Genomic DNA, 20,369 nt, shown 5'->3' with positions numbered 1-20,369 from the left:
ACTGTAACATTTTTTCTCAAAATGATTTATCTAACTCAAATAGGATTAAACATAATCTTATGAACTATTGTAGAATTAAGTGAGTGAATTCCCTTGTTCAATTACTGTTGTTCAATAACATATGGTAAGAGATTTTTGACGATTTCGTGGACGGTTTGTTTTTTTTTTCAAAATAACAACATATAAATATTTCATCCATACTAGGGTGGGTACGGATTTTGAAAAGTTCTCAGATCAAGTTCTGGTGTGGTTCCCCTTGTAGGGCATACCCAAAGGGACTCTCACACCAAATTTCAGCTCATTTGGTTGAAAACTGGCTTGTCTCAAGCGGGTTCAAGTTTACATGGAAATTACTATGGGAAATTTTGAATTTTCGTTCATTCGCTCCTACAGGCCTGGGGAAAACATGTAGAAACTTCTAGGATGGTCAGAAATGAGCGGAATCGTCTGCAGAACAACTTTCCCTAAGAGACCAGGTCGATTCGTTCAACCCCCATCGAGCTCAACGGCAATACATCCGGGGTTTTCGGAATCAACGGTTTTCCCCAGAAAGGCATAAAATTTTCCTTAGCATGCTATGAACACTTGATGAACAGCGCGATGCCACGTGTCAAACAGCTACCACGTGATTGTAAAATTTGCACCATAACAGTTTTTTTTTTTCTTATTTGGAGGTTCAGAATACAGATAAATAGTATCCTGATCACCATAAATGATAATTCGTTGGTTCAAAAAGCAATAAAAAGTATTTTTTCATAGGCGATGCTAGTCCACGTGGTAGCTATTTGACATGTGGCGTCGCGGTGTTTATCAAGCATTCATAGCATGCTAAGGAAAATTTGATGCTTTTCTGAGGAAAACCGTTGGTTCCGAAAACCCCGGATGTATTGCCGTTGAGCTCGATGGGGGTTGAACGAATCGACCTGGTCTCTTAGGGAAAGTTGTTCTGCAGACGATTCCGCTCATTTCTGGCCATCCTAGAAGTTTCTACATGTTTTCCCCAGGCCTGTAGGAGCGAATGAACGAAAATTCAAAATTTCCCATAGTAATTTCCATGTAAACTTGAACCCGCTTGAGACAAGCCAGTTTTCAACCAAATGAGCTGAAATTTGGTGTGAGAGTCCTTTTGGGTATGCCCTACAAGGGGAACCACACCAGAACTTGATTTGAGAACTTTTCAAAATCCGTACCCACCCTAATCCATACAGACTCTTAAAGTAAATTTCATTAGTTTTCAATTGAATAGTTTGCTAAGAATCATTTGAAAAATTGTTCAGATTTTGCAGCGTTTTTAGAAACTTACTAAGTTAAGTAATATTTTTATTCGCTGTAATTGGGTCCAAAAATGATGCTTAGATTGTTGATATTATTGTTTACAGCGATAAAGCTTATTTTTCTAAGCACAATGACCCTTTGTACGACCACAAAGAGTTTAAAATGGATTTTTAAATCAATTTGGAAAAATTAACCTCGCGGTCCTTCTTGACAGAAAAGTTCCTACTTGACAGCTCCTTCCATTTGGGGACCACAGTTGATCCATCGAAAAAATGTTGTCTTGTCAATTTTTTTTTGCATTAAAATGAAAAAAAGTGATCACAAATGGTTTTTAATCGTGTTTTTTACCGTTTTACATAAAAATTGACTTAGGACTTTAGTACCCAATTACACATTTTCTGCTATTTTATTTGAAAGGTATGGTTTAAAAATAAGTTAAAAGAATCATGCTTTGTATTACTATAAATAAAATGAAAGCTTTGAAATTATTTTTTTTAAACTTTACAGTTTTTTTTCTGAGTCCTATTTAATTTCAGCGATTTTTGATTTCGTTACAAGCTATATTATTTTTTACTTTTGATTTAAAATTTAAATATTGAAAAGGGATATGAAAACTTTTTAAAAAAATGTTAATTTGCTAAAAATTCAAATTATTTCACTTATTTTTGCTGGACATGATTGTTAAATCTTGCTTTGATATGAAAATAAAATGAAGCAAATCAGCGAAAACTTTTTAACTTTATAAGTCGAATAATAAAAATTTAATAAATGAGAACACGCATGCCCTACATTTTATTTCAAAATATATTTGACCACATCCGTCGTCGGCCCATCCATATACTACATGGAATCTTTTTTGAAGGAGATTTTTTTTTTGTGTCACATTCAAATTTATGATTTTTTTTTGTTTATTGAAGAATAAAATATAATGTCGCATGAAAAGTAGTTTATGTGATTTATATATAAGATTTTCAGAGTTATTTTAACATTTTTCACGTTCCGCGAAATTTGCGTGAAAATTGGTGTTTTGAAATTGAGGTCCCCGTGAAATTTGCAATTTTCGAGCGTGAAAAATCACTAAGCCTAGTTATGAGTGCTACTTGGGCAGGGATCACAAACTTGATCATTGTTTGAAACTTGATAAGTTTGTTTCGATTTGAAAAAAAGGATGCAGAACGGGACTAGGTATGTAATTAATTCTGGAGTACAGTCAAAACTCATCTATGACATCTAAACTAGGTACATTAAAGTGATTGAAAATGTTTAAATCCAAGATGGCGGTGACGAATTATTGAAAAATGCATTTTATTATTTAATAGGCAATCAACTACACAAATTTGACTAATATGCTAATATGGACTCGCAGAACTCGAATCTGATGTTTAAAACTAGAAAAAAAACGAAAAAAATATCTAGAGTCCCACAAACCTTCGGATAATCGAGTCTGGACTGCATTTGTTTCAAAAAGGCTTAATAAACCATTTTTTTTTTGCTTTTTGAATGTTTTTAAATATCTCTGACTATGGACGGTTTAAAAAACACCCAGAGCAAAAAATGTGAATTTGGATTATTGGCCCTTCAAAAGAAACTTCAGAACTTCTTCACAGTTCATCCACATGTTCGCATACCAACCCGATCGAAGTATTCTGTTAAGGCAACACACAGTTGTAAAGAATGTTTTGAATTGATTGATTGTGAAATTTATTGTTTTATTTTTTTATTTTCCAGTTATATGATGTTTTTGTTCTGCAAGTGAATGGAAACATTTCATGATAACAGAATTGAGAAAATCCAAATTTGTGAACATTTTCACATGATCATGATTGTCCATGTCCATCCATGAGAATATTTGGAAACTTCTACTTTCCTGTTTCTTTTTTTTAAGCCGCTGTATATCAGCAATCAGAGGTGCATTCTTTAATGTTTCTTGGGCGAAATTGTAGGCAATTTTCTGAGCTTTTCGAAAAAAATATTTTCAGGGGTGGCCAATCATGGACATTATTTTAAAAAATAAAAAAAAACCGGAATTTTTTGGACTAAATTTAACTTTGAATGGCTATAAAAAATCAACTTTGAGTGGTCAAACAATTCAAGTACTAGATTTCATAACTCGTCGGCAACATTTTGGTCCATTTTTCTGAATGGCTTAAAAGATGCGGGGTTGTGTTCCCTAAAACATATAAAAACATCAAAATTAAAATCAGCTTGACAACTGGTTTTGACGGTTGAGCGCTTTTTAATTCGAATAAGCGGATATTCGAAGTAGCGAAATTTGAATTAACAAATCCGCTCTGTAAAACATGTCCAAAAATGTGATTTAAAAAAAATGGCAACTAAATTTTGAATTTGAAAAGTCGATCGAGTTAAAAACACGGGTATTTTTTTGAATTGTCATCAAGATTGCCCTATTTCTTTTCTCAGAAGTCCTAAAAGCTCGCCTAAAAGCAATAATTACAACTTTTCGAACTAATGATACAAATTGTACCCATACATTTTTATCGAGATTTTTATTCAAATCAAAAATACAAAAAAAAATAAACATCATAGAGTTGCTCTGTTGATTTCTTTCGAATTTGTTCCAAAAATGATATTATTTTTTTATTGCACTGAAATCCCGATGGTTTGACACCAACTGTTGTCAAACGAACAGGGTCATTTTTTTGTTTGACACCCCTTTAAACGGAGTTCACACACACACTACCAAACGTTTGATTTGATAGTGTCTGTTAGTTCCATGTAAAAAATGATAGTTCGTCACTTTTTAGTTTGACTTTGTTCAACCAACGGGGTAGAAACTAAAAGTCTAAAACAGTATCAAACAAAAAAATGACCAACCACCGGGGGTTGAGTGTAGTAGAGTTTGATGATTTTCATTTGTAATACCATAAAAAAAGAAATCGAAGTGCAAAGAACTGTTAAAACCGTGGTAAAAACTGTGTTTTAATGTCCAATCGTTTTTATCTATTAAAAACATTGATTTTAAATTTATTTTCAGATAACAATTTGACTCAAAACATGAATCACAAAAAACATGTTTTTTGTTGTCTTGGTTTGGATCAAGGTATTTATTAATTGACAACTAGAATTTGATTTGAGAAATGAGATATTTTTTCATGGTTTGATTATCCGAAGTTACTATAAACAATCGATAATCAAGTCTGGATTGTATCGAGAAATTACCCAATCAAACGGTTTTCCGCATGACGGGTTCATTCCGCTTCGAATTCCGCTTCGAAAATTGTTTCGAAATTTTCTAAACGGAATCTCCGGTTGGACTCCGTTTCGATTCCGTTTAACCATTTTTGCACTAGGGCGACACCTACTGGTGTGCGGTGGAAGCTCGATGACATTTCGCCGCGATTCGCCGAAGCGGTTTTGGGATGGTTGTGTGAGTGCAAAGTGTCAAAATCTCGTCACAACTCAGGACCTCTCAGGACGGTGAAGGATCCGGGCATTCCGGGTTATCTTTGGTCCGTTTCTTGCGTAAAAATGGTAAGATTTGTATTTTTTTCATGTTTACAAGAAGACTTAGTCACCATATCGGAGCAATGTTCACGTTCACGACAATCGTGTAATTGTTTTTTTTTTTTGTTTCATGTTCCTTTTTCAGTGGTCCTTCACCAAAAATCCTCTTCCCGAGCCGTAGCAGATTCTTCAAGGCAAGCTCCCCCACTGGAGGCAGCAGAAGCAGCCGCTGCTGTTAAACTAACCGTACCTCGACACGTACAATTTTCTTGAAGTGGTTGCACTTTTTCTTTTCTCCAGCTGGAGGGGGAAGGCGACGCGGACTTTTCTTTGGGCAAAATTTTTCCTGCTGCTTCTTATGAGGTAAGTAACCCGTTCAGATTTTATTGTTAGATGTTCCAAATGCCATGATCGAGCCTAAAACAAATGCTCTCTGGATTATTCCAACCTAACCTAACTTAACCTAACAACAACTTATTCTTCCAGAGAGCTGCCCCCAGTATGACGAAAAGGAAACTACCTCCAGTTGATTTGGAATCGGCAAGTGTCCGGTAGCTGGTGGCGGCCGCTACCTATCAGAAATAAGGCCACGCTCCAGCACCACGATGACCAGCACCGCAGTTGGTTGATGGCAACGTCGCGATGACCAGGCCTTTGCTGGGAAACCTGCTGCAGAACGAGAGCGTCAGTTCACTTAAGTCCGGCAGCTGAAGAACCAAAACCCCAGGAACCAGGATCCGGAAAAGGACCAGCTGCCTGATGCAAACTACCTGGAGAAACTCCGCGAAACGACTAGATTCTGCCAGCCAAAAAAGATGGAGTGTCGAAACTGAAGGTCGTGGAGCTGCGGGAGAAGGCCGATCTGTCAACTCGCGGTTGCCCCAATGAGCGAGGTCGAGTGGAAGTCGTGCAGATGACGAAGATTGGAGCCGACGGTTCTACGAGCAGATTCCGGGTGGTGACTCCAGAATGTTCCCGAGACGGTAGCGCATCATTTTGGTCACTTCTTTCATTGTAAAATCTTTTATGACATTAAAACTAACTATGGGGTTTATGTGGTTTGGGGCTTTGTTTTCATTGTTTGCATTTTAAATAAAATGTTTTAAACCTTAAAAACACTCAGGCAATTTTTTCCGGTAGAATACTTTTTCAACCAAAGCAAAACAGCAAACCAGGAACAACAAATAAGAAGAAGAAGCAGCTGTCAAAACTAATCCGTCCATTCCGTTTCGATTCCGTTTGAATTCCGCTTGAACCGATTTGCGGCGAAAACTCAAACGGAACCGGTTGTTGCGTTTGAAACGGAATACGTTTTAGAATCTAAAACGAACACTGTTTAGAATTCGAATCGAACTTTTTTCGCTCAAGCGGAATTCTAAACGGAATTCAAACGGAACGCGCTGAGTGGGTAAAAGTGAGAGTGTGTGCAACATGGAGTTAAACTTTCTGTGAAGATTACCATGGCACTTGGAAAAGTTTAACTCCATGTTGCACGCAAACACTCTCACTTTTAACTTCCCGATAAATGCATTTTGAAACTTTTTTTAAAATATTTTTCCAAGCTGTTGCTTGAAAACTGCACATTTTTTCTCACGCGCAACGCGGGTCACCCTACCAAAACACCACACGTCAAAACTCTCCTCTCGCGTGAGAGAGTGAGCGACGCGACGCCTCGACCCACCGCATCCCCCACACGTGGTCGATACTACATGCTGCGTCCTGCAACCACTTGTCGCCGCCGTGCCTCGAATCATTGGAAGTCGCTGGAATTGAAACTTTATAGTGAAACTTGTTCACTCATTTGATAATTGAATTATTTTATGTGTTTTACATAAATTAAAATAATTAATAAAATTATTGTAATATGAGTACCCTCGAAAAAAAACGTAGAAATTACCTTTTTTGAGAATTGATTTTGCTGTTACAGTGCAGCACATGCGATGTCAAAGTACACGCGTGTGTGTATGGAGGAGATTGTAGGTGTGTATGACTCATGTTGTGTGTGTGGCCCAAGCTAGTACAAGACTATTTGTTCCTTGTGTTGGTTCGAACTGTATTGTGGGGTTAAATTGACCAACTCGTTTTATCAAAATTAGAAGAAGCTAAAAATAAAGACAGGACAAATTTAAGATTTAAGGCTTAATATTTAAACAAAAGAATTATAAAATGGACATAATAACTTAGAGCATTGAGAGTTATATCATAGACTAATTAATTATTAAGTACATGATTGAACTTTTAAGCAGCATACGCCCTTGGTAAGGAACCTGTCAAGGAAAGGAGCCAGAGAGGGTGAACGGGTCCAAAAAATCGCTCCTTCTCCCTTGTTCTGCTGTTCGTAAAGCTGTTTCTTGACCCCTTTTCTTTTGAGAAGCATTTATTCACTTGCTAGTTTGACACTTTTTAGTTGGTTTGACAAAGTCAAACTAAAAAATGACGAACTGTCACTTTTTACACGGTACTCACACATACTAACCAAACGTTTGGCAGTAAGTGAAAGCTAAAACATGACCCGGTTCTTTTGACAACAATACAATGGTTTACAATGGTTTTTGCGATCACTTTTGCAATACTAAATAATTCTCAAATTCAAATAGAGCGAGTTTCTGGCGCTAACCATGACAAACTCAACCCACTTCAACGAATCATCACTGCAGTAAACTTTACGCAGTAAGCCTGGCCGCTTTAACGTTTATGACATTTTAAAGCATTTTAATGCAGTGGCGCTCTACAAATGTAAATACATCACAAGAAGAAGGCTAGGCGTAATCTAATCTAAGGCTTTCTCCATGATCCCTTCGAAAGATTGGCTGCGCTAAGGTTTGACTAGAGATTAGATTAGACAATGGTTTTTGCGAGCAATTTTGCTCTGCTAAATAATTCTTGAATTTACTTTTCTATGATTTATTCAAACTCTAATTCAATGTTTCCATTAAGCCTTTCAGAAATGAGCTCAATAAAGTCTTAACCCATCCTCCACCATGGTACGGTTTCCAGTCGCGAAATCCATAGACTATATTCGCACAAGTGCTTCGCAGCAAGTCTCTCCGCGTTTTCCTTCCTTGCCAGTCCGGTCGCCGCGTTGCCCGTGTATGTTCCAGACCTTTTTAGGCTGGCTGCGGTTCCCACAATATCGACTTCTCGCCAGGAGGAGAGTGACAGTCGTCGTCGTGTCGTGTCAGCAAACGCGTTCTCGCAAAGGCCAAAGCCATCGTCGGGCCGCGCTAGCAGGACACTCGGGGTCCTGCATCTTGGTTCTTGGAGTTTTTATTTTCCGGGACAATTTTCGGGAGGTTTTGCCCGAACTACGCAATTAGTGTGACAATTTTCCTGGTGGAAAAAGTACGTGCAGGGACGACAAAGTGGTTCCAGCTGGTAGCATGGCCAGCTTGCTCTCCGTATGGTAGCGGATGGGATGACCACCGGGATGGCTGGGCGGCTTCTGGCCGCGGTTCTCGGGAGCTCTGGAACAAAGAAAAGTCCCATTTAAGCTCGATACAGTCGAGAATAATGTTGGTAGCTGAAGGGTGGTAAGGGGAAAAGTGCAGCACAGGAAGAGCAACAAGCTGGAGAAAATTGGTTTTCCATCTGGTGCGTCGTGGACGTCGACGTCGTCGCGACGCTGGTGCGGAAGGCGTCGTCGGTGAGGAAGGTCGGAAAATCGTGACAGGAATCAATTCGCTTCGTGCGCTCGTCGCGCGTAACATATTGCGCTTGGGGCGCATTGGATGTGATTTCGAAACTGTGATATCTCGGTGCTGCAATCTGGAACAGGTTCCGGGATCCGTCGCAGTAGTAGTAGGCGGGCGGTGTGTAACCTTGGAGGTCACCGATTCCCTCCCGCACACACACTGACGCTGACAAAACAGGGAAGGGAAAGCAAATTAAAGGGAGAACAACTCTATACTTACGCGACGGAAAACTGCATCAACTTGCAGCTTAGTGAGAGTGCAATGTTTTTGTGGTTTCGCGCAGTAGGCCCCGAAAGGTGGGGTGGAGGTGGGTGGAACAATGTTTATGGTAGTGGCAGCAGCAGCAGCAGCAGCAACAACAACAAAGCAGGCGAAGGGATAGAACATGGTGACGGCGGCGTCGTTGTGTGGATGTATTGAAGAAGAATAGAGTCGACCAGCAGCACCACGTTGCACACGGGTCAGCTGGATCGGTGCGGGTTAATGAGTGTGAGTGTGGGAGAGATTTCTGCAAACTCAAAACAACAGTCAGTGTGTGGAAACTCGACGTGAGTGAGAAGAGAGGAAAATTCCGGAAAATCTCTCAGAGAGCAGGATTTTGGAAAAATGTCGTATGCGACATGGTGGCTACTCAACAATTAAACCGTCGATCAAGCCTTGAAGAATTTTTTTCCCACATATCTGCCCTATAAAAAATTTAAATGTATTAATTTTATTCTACTTTATGTCATTTTGAACAACTTAGTTCTATGAAAAAAATGTTCTTATTTTATATTTTTATTCTTACATTTTTCTTGTTAAATGATTTCATTTATTTGCATTTGGTTCTATCCCATTCCTCAAAACTTCAATCCCCAGAATGCCATTCCCTAGAATGACCCGTTCCCCAGAAATATTTAGAAGCTTGAAAAAACAATGTTATGTTTCTCATTTGCAGTGGTGCCAATAACCATAGTCTTGATTTAAAAAAAAAATCGGAAAATCTCACGAATTTTTCATGTTTTAACATTGAAAATCAGACCAGTATTTGCTGAGATATCGACATAAGAAAATGGCGGGTTGTTTGGGTGAGACTTAGAAAACATCAATTTTCCTGTTTTTAAATCTTTGCATGGCAATATCTCAGCAACTAAGGATCGTATCACTAAAGTTCTAAAAAGCAAAATATAGAGAATTTTCTCAGCTTTTCAATAATATTTGCTTCAAAAGTGGGCAAATATGGGCACTTATATAAAAAAAATGACTGCGACTATTTTCAAAAAGTTACTTAAAAAATGGCTATAACTTGAAAACGGTGCACTTTATGAAAATTTCACTAAAGTACTTTTTGATTGAAAATTCGATTTTACATCGAAAATTAAGTTGAAAAATTTTTGCGATCAATATTTCGATTTTTTTTAAAGTCAGTATTGATTCAGAAATTTATAACTGGATCAAAGATTTTTTGTCCGTACTGGAAATTTCTGAAAAGTTGGCATTTGATGTCCCCAAAACCATATAAGAAAATAAAAAAATTAAATTATTTTTTTTGCTAATCAAATTTTAATGACAAAAAGTGAAATAAAAAATCACCATTTTTTAGTATAGCCCTTATCCATACCTACATCTTTGCCGAAGACACCAAATCGATAAAAAAAATCCTTCAACACCCAAAGCAAAAATATATATCAAAATCTGAAAAAGTGGATTTGCATTTTATAACAATTTTTGCAGCAAGCCCGTAGATCATTTTTGCCCGTGTGTAAACATGTCAGCGATCTGCAGTTCTCACCAATACATATAATGCTAGCGCGTCCCTGAGCAACACTTCAAAGAGAAGAATATGTTGGTGCTCTGTCCCTCACAATTCATTAAGCGTCCATGGCGCGGTGGTAGCGTGTCGGATCAACAACTAAGAAGTTGATGGTTCAATCCTCGTTTTGTAAAGATTTTTTTTTGCAATACAATCAATCAGCCGTCGGTAATGTCGATAATTGTCGGTAACGGGCAAAAATGTCATACCCCTATATCGCAAAAATGCATGAGGCCAGTTTTCATGCAGAATCTGATATACTTTCATGCCGCCATGCATCACAATCATGCGACCGCCGTTTGGGTGAAGAGATACAGATTTTTGGATTTTCATATATCATTTTTGTATGGACAGCTGCCAAATTTATATGGACAAACAAATGATACAAAATGGCTTGTCTTTGCAGTTTCAGACTGATGAAAAAATTACAAAAATTAAAATTAAAGAAAAAAGACAAATTTCGTAGAGAATTGCTCATAAGCTTTTCTGATGAATGGGTCATTCTAGGGAATGAATCAATCTGGGAAATAGAATTCTGAGGAATAGCGTTCTGGGGAATGGGATAGAACCATTGCATTCAACTTGTATTTATTTTTTTAGATTATTCTTTCTGATAATATTGTGCGTGATCTGCAACTTTCAATAATAATGTTTTACCTTTTTTGTGTTTTAAATTTCTTTTTTTCCTTAATTTTTTGAGTTTTACACCACGAGCGGGGCCAGCTCTTTGAGGAAGGTGGGGCAATAATATGGACGTTTTGAAAGTTACGTCATATATGGACACCCCCTGACCAAATTTAGAACAAATTTCTTAGGAAGGGTGGGGCAGTTGCCCCATGTTGCCCCACCCTGTGCACGCTAGTGTTTCACACATTTTTTTTCTTTTATTTTTTTTTTGAATTTTTTAAGTGCTTTGTGAAGATTTTATATTTGTAAAACATATTTTTGACGATATTTTGTCAAGAATTATGTGTTGCATAAATACGCGACTGCTGGTGGGTAAAATTTAAAATAGGACAAATACATTTTTTAACCAATTTTGGAAAGTTTAAATTTAAAGAAAATCTTAACTTTGCCAAAGATTTTAAAAACGAAAGTTAGCAGAATTTTTGAAACAAGTTTTGTATTTTTTCGATGAAAAATACGTGTTTTTTTCGGAATTTCAAGTACGCTATCAAATTGGGCGTCCAATTTTACATAAGTCTCCAAATTTCCGTCTCATCACCATTTCAGGTTGCAAATTAGGGACCATCCATAAACCACGTGGACACTTTTTTAGGAATCTGTATCCCCCCTCCCTTCGTGGACAATTGGGTCCTAAAATGAAGCTTAGATTGCTGATATTATTGTTCACAGCGATAAAGCTTATTTTTCTGAGTACAATGACCCTTTGTACGACCATAAAGAGCTTAAAATGGATTTTTAAATCAATTTTGAAAAATTAACCTCGCGGTCCTTCTTGACAGAAAAGCTCCTACTTGACAGGTCGTTCCAAGGGGACCATAGTTGATCCATCGAAAAAATGTTTTCTTGTCATAAAAAAATTTTGCATTAAAATGAAAAAAAGTGATCAGAAATGGTTTTTAATCGTGTTTTTTACCGTTGTACATAAAAATTGGTATAGGGCTTTAGTACCCAATTGTCCATACAGAAAAAAAGTTTTTTTCTGTATGGACAATTGGGTACTAAAGCCCTATACCAATTTTTATGTACAACGGTAAAAAACACGATTAAAAACCATTTCTGATCACTTTTTTTATATGGATCGTGGACAATCGCCATACCACCCCCCCTCCCCCCTTCTAAAGTGTCCACGTTTATGGATGGTCCCTTATTGAAAACACGTCATTTTTCGAATGTTCAAAAATGGAAGGGGCAGTACGGCCCCTCCGTCACGAGATATCAAAAAACGGATCTTGGATTTGTGATCAGTAGGGTGCCCAGAATATGGGATTTTTTCTCACTCCACAAGCTAAATATTGTTCCTTGACCTATTTTAAAACGCTGAGCTTGACTCTGAGCCAAATATGAGCAAAATCGGTCAACATTTACCCATTAGTACTCGGAGGTGAAGTTTGTACCGTAAACCGGGGTGACATTGATAGGATTTCAATTTGTTTTTGGAATATTTTCCAACAGTTATGGTTTTTCTCAAGATTATTATTTTTAAAACATGTACTGGGGTAGGCCACACAAAGTCCATGCACTTTTTTGGAAAAAAAAGTTTTTTCAATAGTGTTTAGAAAAATAGTTACGTTAAAAATTCTTAAATTAAATTCCGGGGTGACTTTGATAGTCATAGTTTTTCTTGTTAAAATCATATTTTAGATGTTCAAACTTTATTTGTTCGTTAAATGTACCATTACTTAAGTAGCTGATAAAGTTTTTAAGAAAAAAAAATCAATGTTTGTATTTAGTTAACTAAGTTTATAAGCTTTTTAACAAAATACAAACAAATTTTAGGTAAAATTGTTAAAATGTTTGAATTTTGCCTGAAATTTGTTAAAACTAGTTTTGTGTATGAAATTATCGATTTATATTGCATTTAAAACTGAATTCAAAGCACAAATCACAAATTTTCACATTTTACATGAAATTTGTTCAACTAAAATTGCCTATAAATTTGGAGATTTTTTTTAAATTGTGTTTCAATAACACATATTATTTATTATTTACAAACTTATTTAACCTTCTCCTAGTAGAAAATTGTCCAAAGAATCCGAAAATGCATGCCGTTTTCCGATTCAAAATCGTGTTCATTGAAAAAATCATGACACTTTGAGAAGTTAAAAATAATGACTTTCATCGAAATTTTCTTAACTATAGTAAACTAACTTTTTAAACTTTTCTAAATTTTATGAAAAGTTCTTTTTGAGGTACTTTGAACACTTTTCTACCACGGTCAGTATGATTCTAAACAATTCCGTACGTATCTTAATTGTACTCTTCATTTTGCGGAAAAATCTCAAACCTATCAAAGTCACCCCGGCTATCAAAGTCACCCCGTTTTACGGTATGTATTTCTTATGGTTTGGTCTGCAGGGTGCGCTACATACATCCAAATATTCCCAAAGTGAGATTCTCATTTGAAATTTAATGATCTACAACTTTGTACAACATACCAAAGCTGTAAAATTCGACCCTGAAAAGTTATCAGCGATTTAAAAAAGTAATATTTGTATGAAAAACATTTTTTTTGCACCAACTTTAGGCTCGGGTATCAATCTCAAACAATTTCGCTCAAAATTTACACAGATGCTTAAAATCACTAGCGTGCCCAGGTCCTCAAGGAAGGTGGGGCAAAAATATTAGAGTTTTGAAAATTTCGTCGTTTATGGACACCCCCTGCCCAATTTTAGAACAAATTTCCGAGGATGGTGGGGCAACTGCCCCATGTTGCCCCACCCTGGGCACGCTAGTGCTTAAAATAACCCAAAAAACCGTTTTTTGCTTGTGAAGCAGGGGGTCATTTTTTCTGGGCACCCTAGTGATCAGGGATCAATTTTACCCCTAAGGACAAAGTTTCACAAAAATCGAAGAGAAGTCGGGGCAACTTTTTTCGAATTCGTGTGAGTTGGTGGAGAATTAATCATATTTTGTCTCGCGATTTTTTTTCTGAGTTGAGGGACATAAACTTTAAAAATATTTGCAACGGACTTCTAATTTTAAAGAAGAGGAAAAGAGGACAAAACGATCTTCAAAGTTCCTCCAGATAGAAGCTCAAAGATAAAATTGTATTGACCAAATTTGTTGCAAGAAGTTGGGCTACATATTATAATCTAAATCGTCTATTTTGATTTTACGTCCGAAGAGAGATATGCTGTTGCACTTTCAATCGGCCAAAACAGCTCAATCTCCCTAATAATTTAACGGTAAAGAACTACTATCGTGAATTTGAGTAGCCACCATGTCGGGTGTAATTGCGCGCCAGTAGTGAGTCCAAATGTGTCTGTTTCCTACCACCACGTGCAGGTGTTTGCCCTCTCCCAGCAGCAGCAGCAGCTCCCTATTCTAGTAGTGAAGTGAACCACCCCCGCTCTTACGGCGTGATTATGACAATGCTTCTCTCAATCAATATGGAAGCGGAAATAGACACAAAAGTACAAGTCAGTGTGTAACTTTACAAAACAATACCGCGATGTTTCCTTACCCCTGAAACGCGCCTGGCCTGCGAACGCGGGCTCGTGAGTGAAAATGAGTCTCACTTGTTGAACTTGTGTGTGTCCCCAAGACCCTCCTCTCCCACAATATCATCTCCACGTGGCCATGCCAATGCGGAAGTATCGACCCATATCGACGACGACGACGACGACGACGACGACGCCGAGCAGCAGCAACAGCAATCTGATCCTGACACCGAACGTGACACCGACGGTAACGACCCTGGCCGGCGCCACCAGTCTGGGCCCTCCTCACCATCATCAGCGGCATCATCACCGGGTTGTGCACCACCACCATCACCACGCGGCCAACTGCAACTTGAACCTGCTAGCGGCGGCCACCGCCGTGCAACCGGTTCCGGTTCCGCCAGCTGCTATTCAACACCAGCAACAGATTCAGCAACGGACGGTGGTTCCGGTAGTTCCACCGCAGCAGCCGGGTCCGCATCAGGTTCTTGATCCGCTCCAGCTGTGTCTGGACGCCAACGGAACGTACATCTGCACGTCCTACAATCCAAGATGCTTTATATTTCAAAAGGTAAGATTTGATTAATTATAACATGAGGGTATTTAATAATTTATTCAAATTAATTTAGCTGATGCTTTATTTAAAATTTTCAAGCGATTTTATGTGCTCACATATGAACATTTTTTTCAAGTCTACTGGAAGAAAAATAAAAAAAATTATGATCTATATTGAATTCAACTAAAGGTGAAACGGGACGACAGTTCTTGAACAACTTCTGCTCAAGTTAAATCATCCGGCCCGCGAAGCCTTTTTGTCCGGCCCGTGAGGTCTTTTTAAAAAAGCTAGTCATTAAGCCGGACCTTTAGGTCATGCATGAAAAAATATAAAAAAATGAGTGTCTTAATACAAAGAAAAAAAAATGCTTGAAATTATCATTTTGTAAAAAAATATTGTAAAAATATGGTAATGATCGTTTCATTCGTTTTTTATTTGTTTATTCGATGTTTTTTTATGACACAGAAATGCAATGTTACTTATTCAACTACCGTAAACCAGGGTGATTTTGATAGAATTTCAATGTGTTTTGGAACATTTTCCAACAGGTTAGGTCTGTCTCAAGATTATTATTATTAAAACATGCACTGTGGTAGGTTACACAAAGTCCATGTAAAAAATGTTTATTCAATAGTTTTTAGAAAAACAGTTACGTTAAAAATTCTTAGTTTAAATTCCGGGGTGACTTTGAAAGTTATAGTTTTTCTAGTTAAAATCATATTACACAGAAAAAAATAATGTAAATTTGAAAGCTGTAATTTTTGAAGGTTGAATATTACCACTTTTATGTTGTAATTTTACCTCAATTTAGACTGAAAAAGTCACATTACACCAGAAAAGTGGTAAAATTACACATTTCCAGAGGTAAAATTACACCTCTTTTCTGACATAAAAGATGTACCCCTTCCCAGATGTAATATTACCATGATTTTTTTTTCTGTGTATATATATTCAGATTTTTCTTTTCCATGTACATTCATTCAGTTAAATATTAATGAGTGATTGGACACAATCGATGACTTTTCACCTCAATTTTAAATACTAGCAACTTTCATTTATTCATGAAATATTGTAGCTTTCGCTATTCAGCGATTTATTTCTACGTTGAATGTACTATGACCTCGACCATCACTAAGGTAGCTGATATAGTTTTTAAGATAAAAAAAATCAATGTTTAAAGTTACTTTTCCTGTCCTTCTGGAGAAACGAAACGGCCTACTTTTCCCTACCAAAAATAGCAGAATGGAAAATTAATACCTTTCAATACCAGTGCTGAACAGTTGACCTTTTCAACACTTGTGTCGAAAAGTCACATTTTTCATTTTTTTTTGTTTCGAACGGGGAATTTACTTAACACACCTCCTTGCCCTGATATACAGTGTAAACTAACAGAATATCGTTTCAATAAAATTACAATTACAATTACAATAGACATAAAAATCCATTCAAAAGGCGGTTTTAGGAATTGCAAAAAATGTTGTAAGCAACTTGTTTCAAAACATGATCTTTTCAGCACTCGTCGTATTTATCCAACTCGGTAAACCTCGTTGGATAAATGTACGAACCGTGCTGAAAAAATCTGCTTTTTGCAACTTGTTGTATAAACAACTATTACAAGCTTTTTAGTAAAATGCAGATAAATTTTAGGTAAAATTGCTGAAAAGTCGGAATTTTGCCTGAATTTTTTAAAAACTAGTTTTGTTGATAAAATTATTACTTTATATTGCATTTTATACTGAATTCGAAGCACGAATCACAAGTTTTCACATTTTACATGAAATGTGTTCAACTGAAGTTGAAAATAAATTTGGAGATTTTTTTAAATTGTGTTACAAAAACACATATTGTTTCTTATTTATAGACTTAATTATTTTGTTTTCACTTCTGAAATTAAAAAATTTGATCCAAAGTCATTTAAATCATTTTATTTTTGTGGGAGCCTAAGTCTATGTTATTCTTGTTGAGTATTTTTCATGGAGTATTTTGGTATTTTTTTTTTCAAAATAACAATTCAGGGATAAAATTTAAAATAAAATCACTATATTGAAAACAAAAATCTCTTTTTTTAAATAATCCAAAAATGTCACAAGCAATCAGAGAGCTAAAATTTATTTTTTCATTATCTTCAATATTTTAAAGAAAATCGAAGAAAAATGTATTGTTTTCTGTGAGAGACTTAAACCTTTAAAAATTGTCGCGAACAAACAAGTTTTATTTGATTGAAATTGACAAAACAAAGTACAATTCAATTTTATAAAACTCAAAGTAATTTTAAGAAGTATTGTTTTAACAGTTTTATTAATCTTTCTATCTAAATATTAAAATGAATGTTTAAAATTAGCAATTCTCTACGAAATCGGTCTTTTTTCTTAAATTTTAATTTTGTATTTTTTAATCCGACTGAAACTTTTTTGGTGACTTCGGTATGCCCAAAGAAGCCATTTTGCATCATTAGTTTGTCCATATAATTTTCCATACAAATTTGGCAGCTGGCCATACAAAAATGATGTATGAAAATTCAAAAATCTGTATCTTTTGAAGAAATTTTTTGATCGATTTGGTGTCTTCGGCAAAGTTTTAAGGTATGGATATGGACTACACTGAAAAAAATGCAAACTAATGATGCAAAATGGCTTCTTTGGGCATATCGAAGGCACCAAAAAAGTTTCAGTCGAATTAAAAAATACAAAAAAAATCGAATGACTGAAATCTAATAGAACTGCTCTATTATGATTTATGTATTTTTTTTAAAGAATTTCAATCAAATTTTATTCCCGGCCCGCCACTGCTTTAGAAAAATCAGATTTGGCCCGCAGGATCAAATGCTTGGACACCCTTGCACTAGATCATTTTGTACATTTTTGGGCCCTTCTAGAAAATTGTAGAGATTGTAAAAATGAATATTTTTATTCTAGAAAAACTAATTTTGATCCATTCTATCAAATGTTATGGGCAAAAAACGATCTGAAAATGCTTATTTCCAAATTGAGATTAAATGAGCTTCCAAGAGCGAGGTCAAATATCACCACCTTTTCAAGTTATTCACATTTCAAAATGGCGTCTTTTTCGTCGTATTTTGGCTATAACTTTCGTTTAAAAGGTCCGATTTTTGCTCTCTTGGAAGATGAATGTGTGTTTTGATAAGCTCTACAAATTTCTAGAAGACATCAACTCGCTACTACTCTTTTTGAGTAATGTTTACCCACGGACGAACGGACATGACACCAGGAACAAATTTTCTTCAAATTTCTGAAGCAAACTATCACTTGCGCCATCTACATTCAAGTTGTCGAAGTAGCAGCCAAGAAGAAATAAAAGAAAACCTGCTTCACTTTTTGAAACCCCGTGTCATGTCCGTTCGTCCGTGGTTTACCTGAAAAATTTTAATAGGTGAACCTGATGAAAATTACAAGAAAATTTTCCTCAAGCCGATGAAAATAACCCAGTTCCTGATGAAATATTACACATTTGTTGTGGCTCAAAATCTGTCACAATTCCCCGATGAATACGGTGCTATCGAATCGATTATCGAAATCGGAAGCCACCCACACGTGGTTTCAGGCGCGCGCGCGACGACGCCGACGCCACACATATGCGAACCACTGAGAATAATGTGCGTTGAGGGAAGCCATACGGACGGTTGCGGTTTGTAGCTGATGGGCTTTGATCTTCCTGGAGGTAGTCATTGACTTCCATCCTGAGTAAACAAGGTTGATTAGATTTTAATAGAAAACAAAATCTTTCACACACGTGGAGCTCGTTTTGTTGAAAAGGGTCTCTTCAGGGAAAACCACAAAAGTAATGTTTTGATGATGGGAAAGAAATGTAATTAAATGTTATAGGAATTATGGCAATATTGTACCGAAGTATGGGTTAAACGTATTTATGCCCTAGAAGAGTTTTCCTCTACGCTCCGTTCCAAAAATGGAAAACCGTCGAACGCGTGGGAGTAATCTGTTGTGGGAGTAAATGCCCCAGTTTTACTCAGGATGTTGTTCTCTACACCATTTTTTGCCATCGTCGAGGACCAACCGTTTAAGCTAGTCTGACGTAATACAAAAACGTTTGGGAAATGCAGATTGATAAGACAAAATAAACAACTCTCGAGAGAAACGTGTATCCGGGAGGGATATACGTGGGTGTTTGGGGAAACGTTTTGCATGATTTATGCTCAAACACTTTTTTCCCCTGTTTTGATTTCACAGGTGACTCCCACGCCGGTCAGCTGCATAACGTATGAGATTGCCCCGTTTGCGGCGATCCCTGTGACGAGTGTGGCCAGTCCAACCGGAACAAGTGGGGCCTGCATTGAGGAAATCGTCGAATATCCGAAGCCACAACCACCCACGGTAGACTTCAGCCAGGCCCAGCAGCAACCAACCCAGTACGTGGACAGTGTCGGCGGTGGGGGGACCAATGTGATAGGATCACCTGGCGGACATTCTGGTGCCAACAGCAGTGGCGTGGGTGGCCACAACGAACTGCTAAGTGTGATTGAAGCCATCGGGGCGGGCGGAAGTGGTACAAGTACTGCTAGTACGGTCAGAGGATCAAGTGAAGTGGCCAGTGGGTCGAATTTCGCGTTTGCCAGCGGAACTGGATCGATAACCGGAACCGGCGTCGGTTTGAAAGGACACTCTGCAATGTTACAACCGGCGGCGTTGGCGTACGGAGGAGGTGGATATGGCGCTGCAAGTGCAGCTGGAAGGACTCCGGCTAATATAACTACCGGTAAGTGGAATACAAAACTGTTTCCTTAGCTATCATTATTTGCTTTACATTATGTGTAATTTGAAATGCTTTTCAAAAATCTCAGAAAAAAAAAAAATCAAGAAAGGTTCACGTGGTTTATGGATTTTCCCCATGTACCTCTCCCCTTCGTTACAAAAATTCCATGCAAATTTATTGTGCATAAAACTAAAAAAATCTAATTATTGAAATAACCATAGTCCTCGCATTTTAATAAAAAAAGTAAATTTTAAAATCTTTCAAAAATTTAAAAGATTATTTTTAATCAACCCAAACATGTTAAAAATGATTCTTAACGCAGTGGAATGCATTTTAAATTGATTTCATCTGAATGCACTTAAATATTCATTGAAATTTTAGAGTTTTTTTTAAATACCTAATATGTCTTTTTCCTTTTTTTTTTTTTTAATTGGCAGCACTGCCAAATATGTTTTGTCCTTGCTGGGTTATAGCTCCAATGTGGACATTTAGTCCTCTAAAAATCAATTTAAAAAATGCACTGCAATAAAAAAAATACATTAAAAAAATTACAAGCCCAAATTTCAACATTTCAATGAAAAAGTTGTTGAAAAATTCATAAGAGATAAAAATAAACAAAAATAAACTTTTGTGTTGCTCCGTACGTTAAAAAAATTACTAAAATTGAAAATATTTTTAAACTAACTAATACATGTCAAAAATGATTATAAATGCAGAGAAATTAATTTAAAATT

The 20,369-nt window shown here is 36.8% G+C and overlaps 1 protein-coding gene and 1 long non-coding RNA gene across 2 annotated transcripts in view; both read left to right on the top strand.

Annotated features, from left to right (window-relative positions):
• Positions 1-4,610: 4,610 nt before the first annotated feature.
• On the top strand, positions 4,611-5,369 carry LOC119769490. The gene is made up of 3 exons (XR_005278387.1): positions 4,611-4,767; positions 4,886-5,103; positions 5,227-5,369. It is a non-coding gene; the product is annotated as an uncharacterized LOC119769490 (long non-coding RNA).
• An 8,845-nt stretch (positions 5,370-14,214) lies between these two features.
• Positions 14,215-20,369, top strand: part of LOC6041241 (la-related protein Larp4B) — an 85,935-nt gene continuing 79,780 nt past the window's right edge. The window contains exons 1-2 of the mRNA XM_038262130.1: positions 14,215-14,922; positions 19,113-19,638. Coding sequence (XP_038118058.1) covers positions 14,491-14,922; positions 19,113-19,638 — 958 coding nt within the window. The 5' untranslated portion in view covers positions 14,215-14,490. The remainder of the gene's footprint in view (positions 14,923-19,112; positions 19,639-20,369) is intronic.

This window comes from Culex quinquefasciatus, chromosome 3 (assembly GCF_015732765.1).
Source record: "Culex quinquefasciatus strain JHB chromosome 3, VPISU_Cqui_1.0_pri_paternal, whole genome shotgun sequence".
Classification (NCBI taxonomy): Eukaryota; Metazoa; Arthropoda; class Insecta; order Diptera; family Culicidae; genus Culex; species Culex quinquefasciatus.
This window is presented reverse-complemented; position numbering and strand designations above follow the sequence as displayed.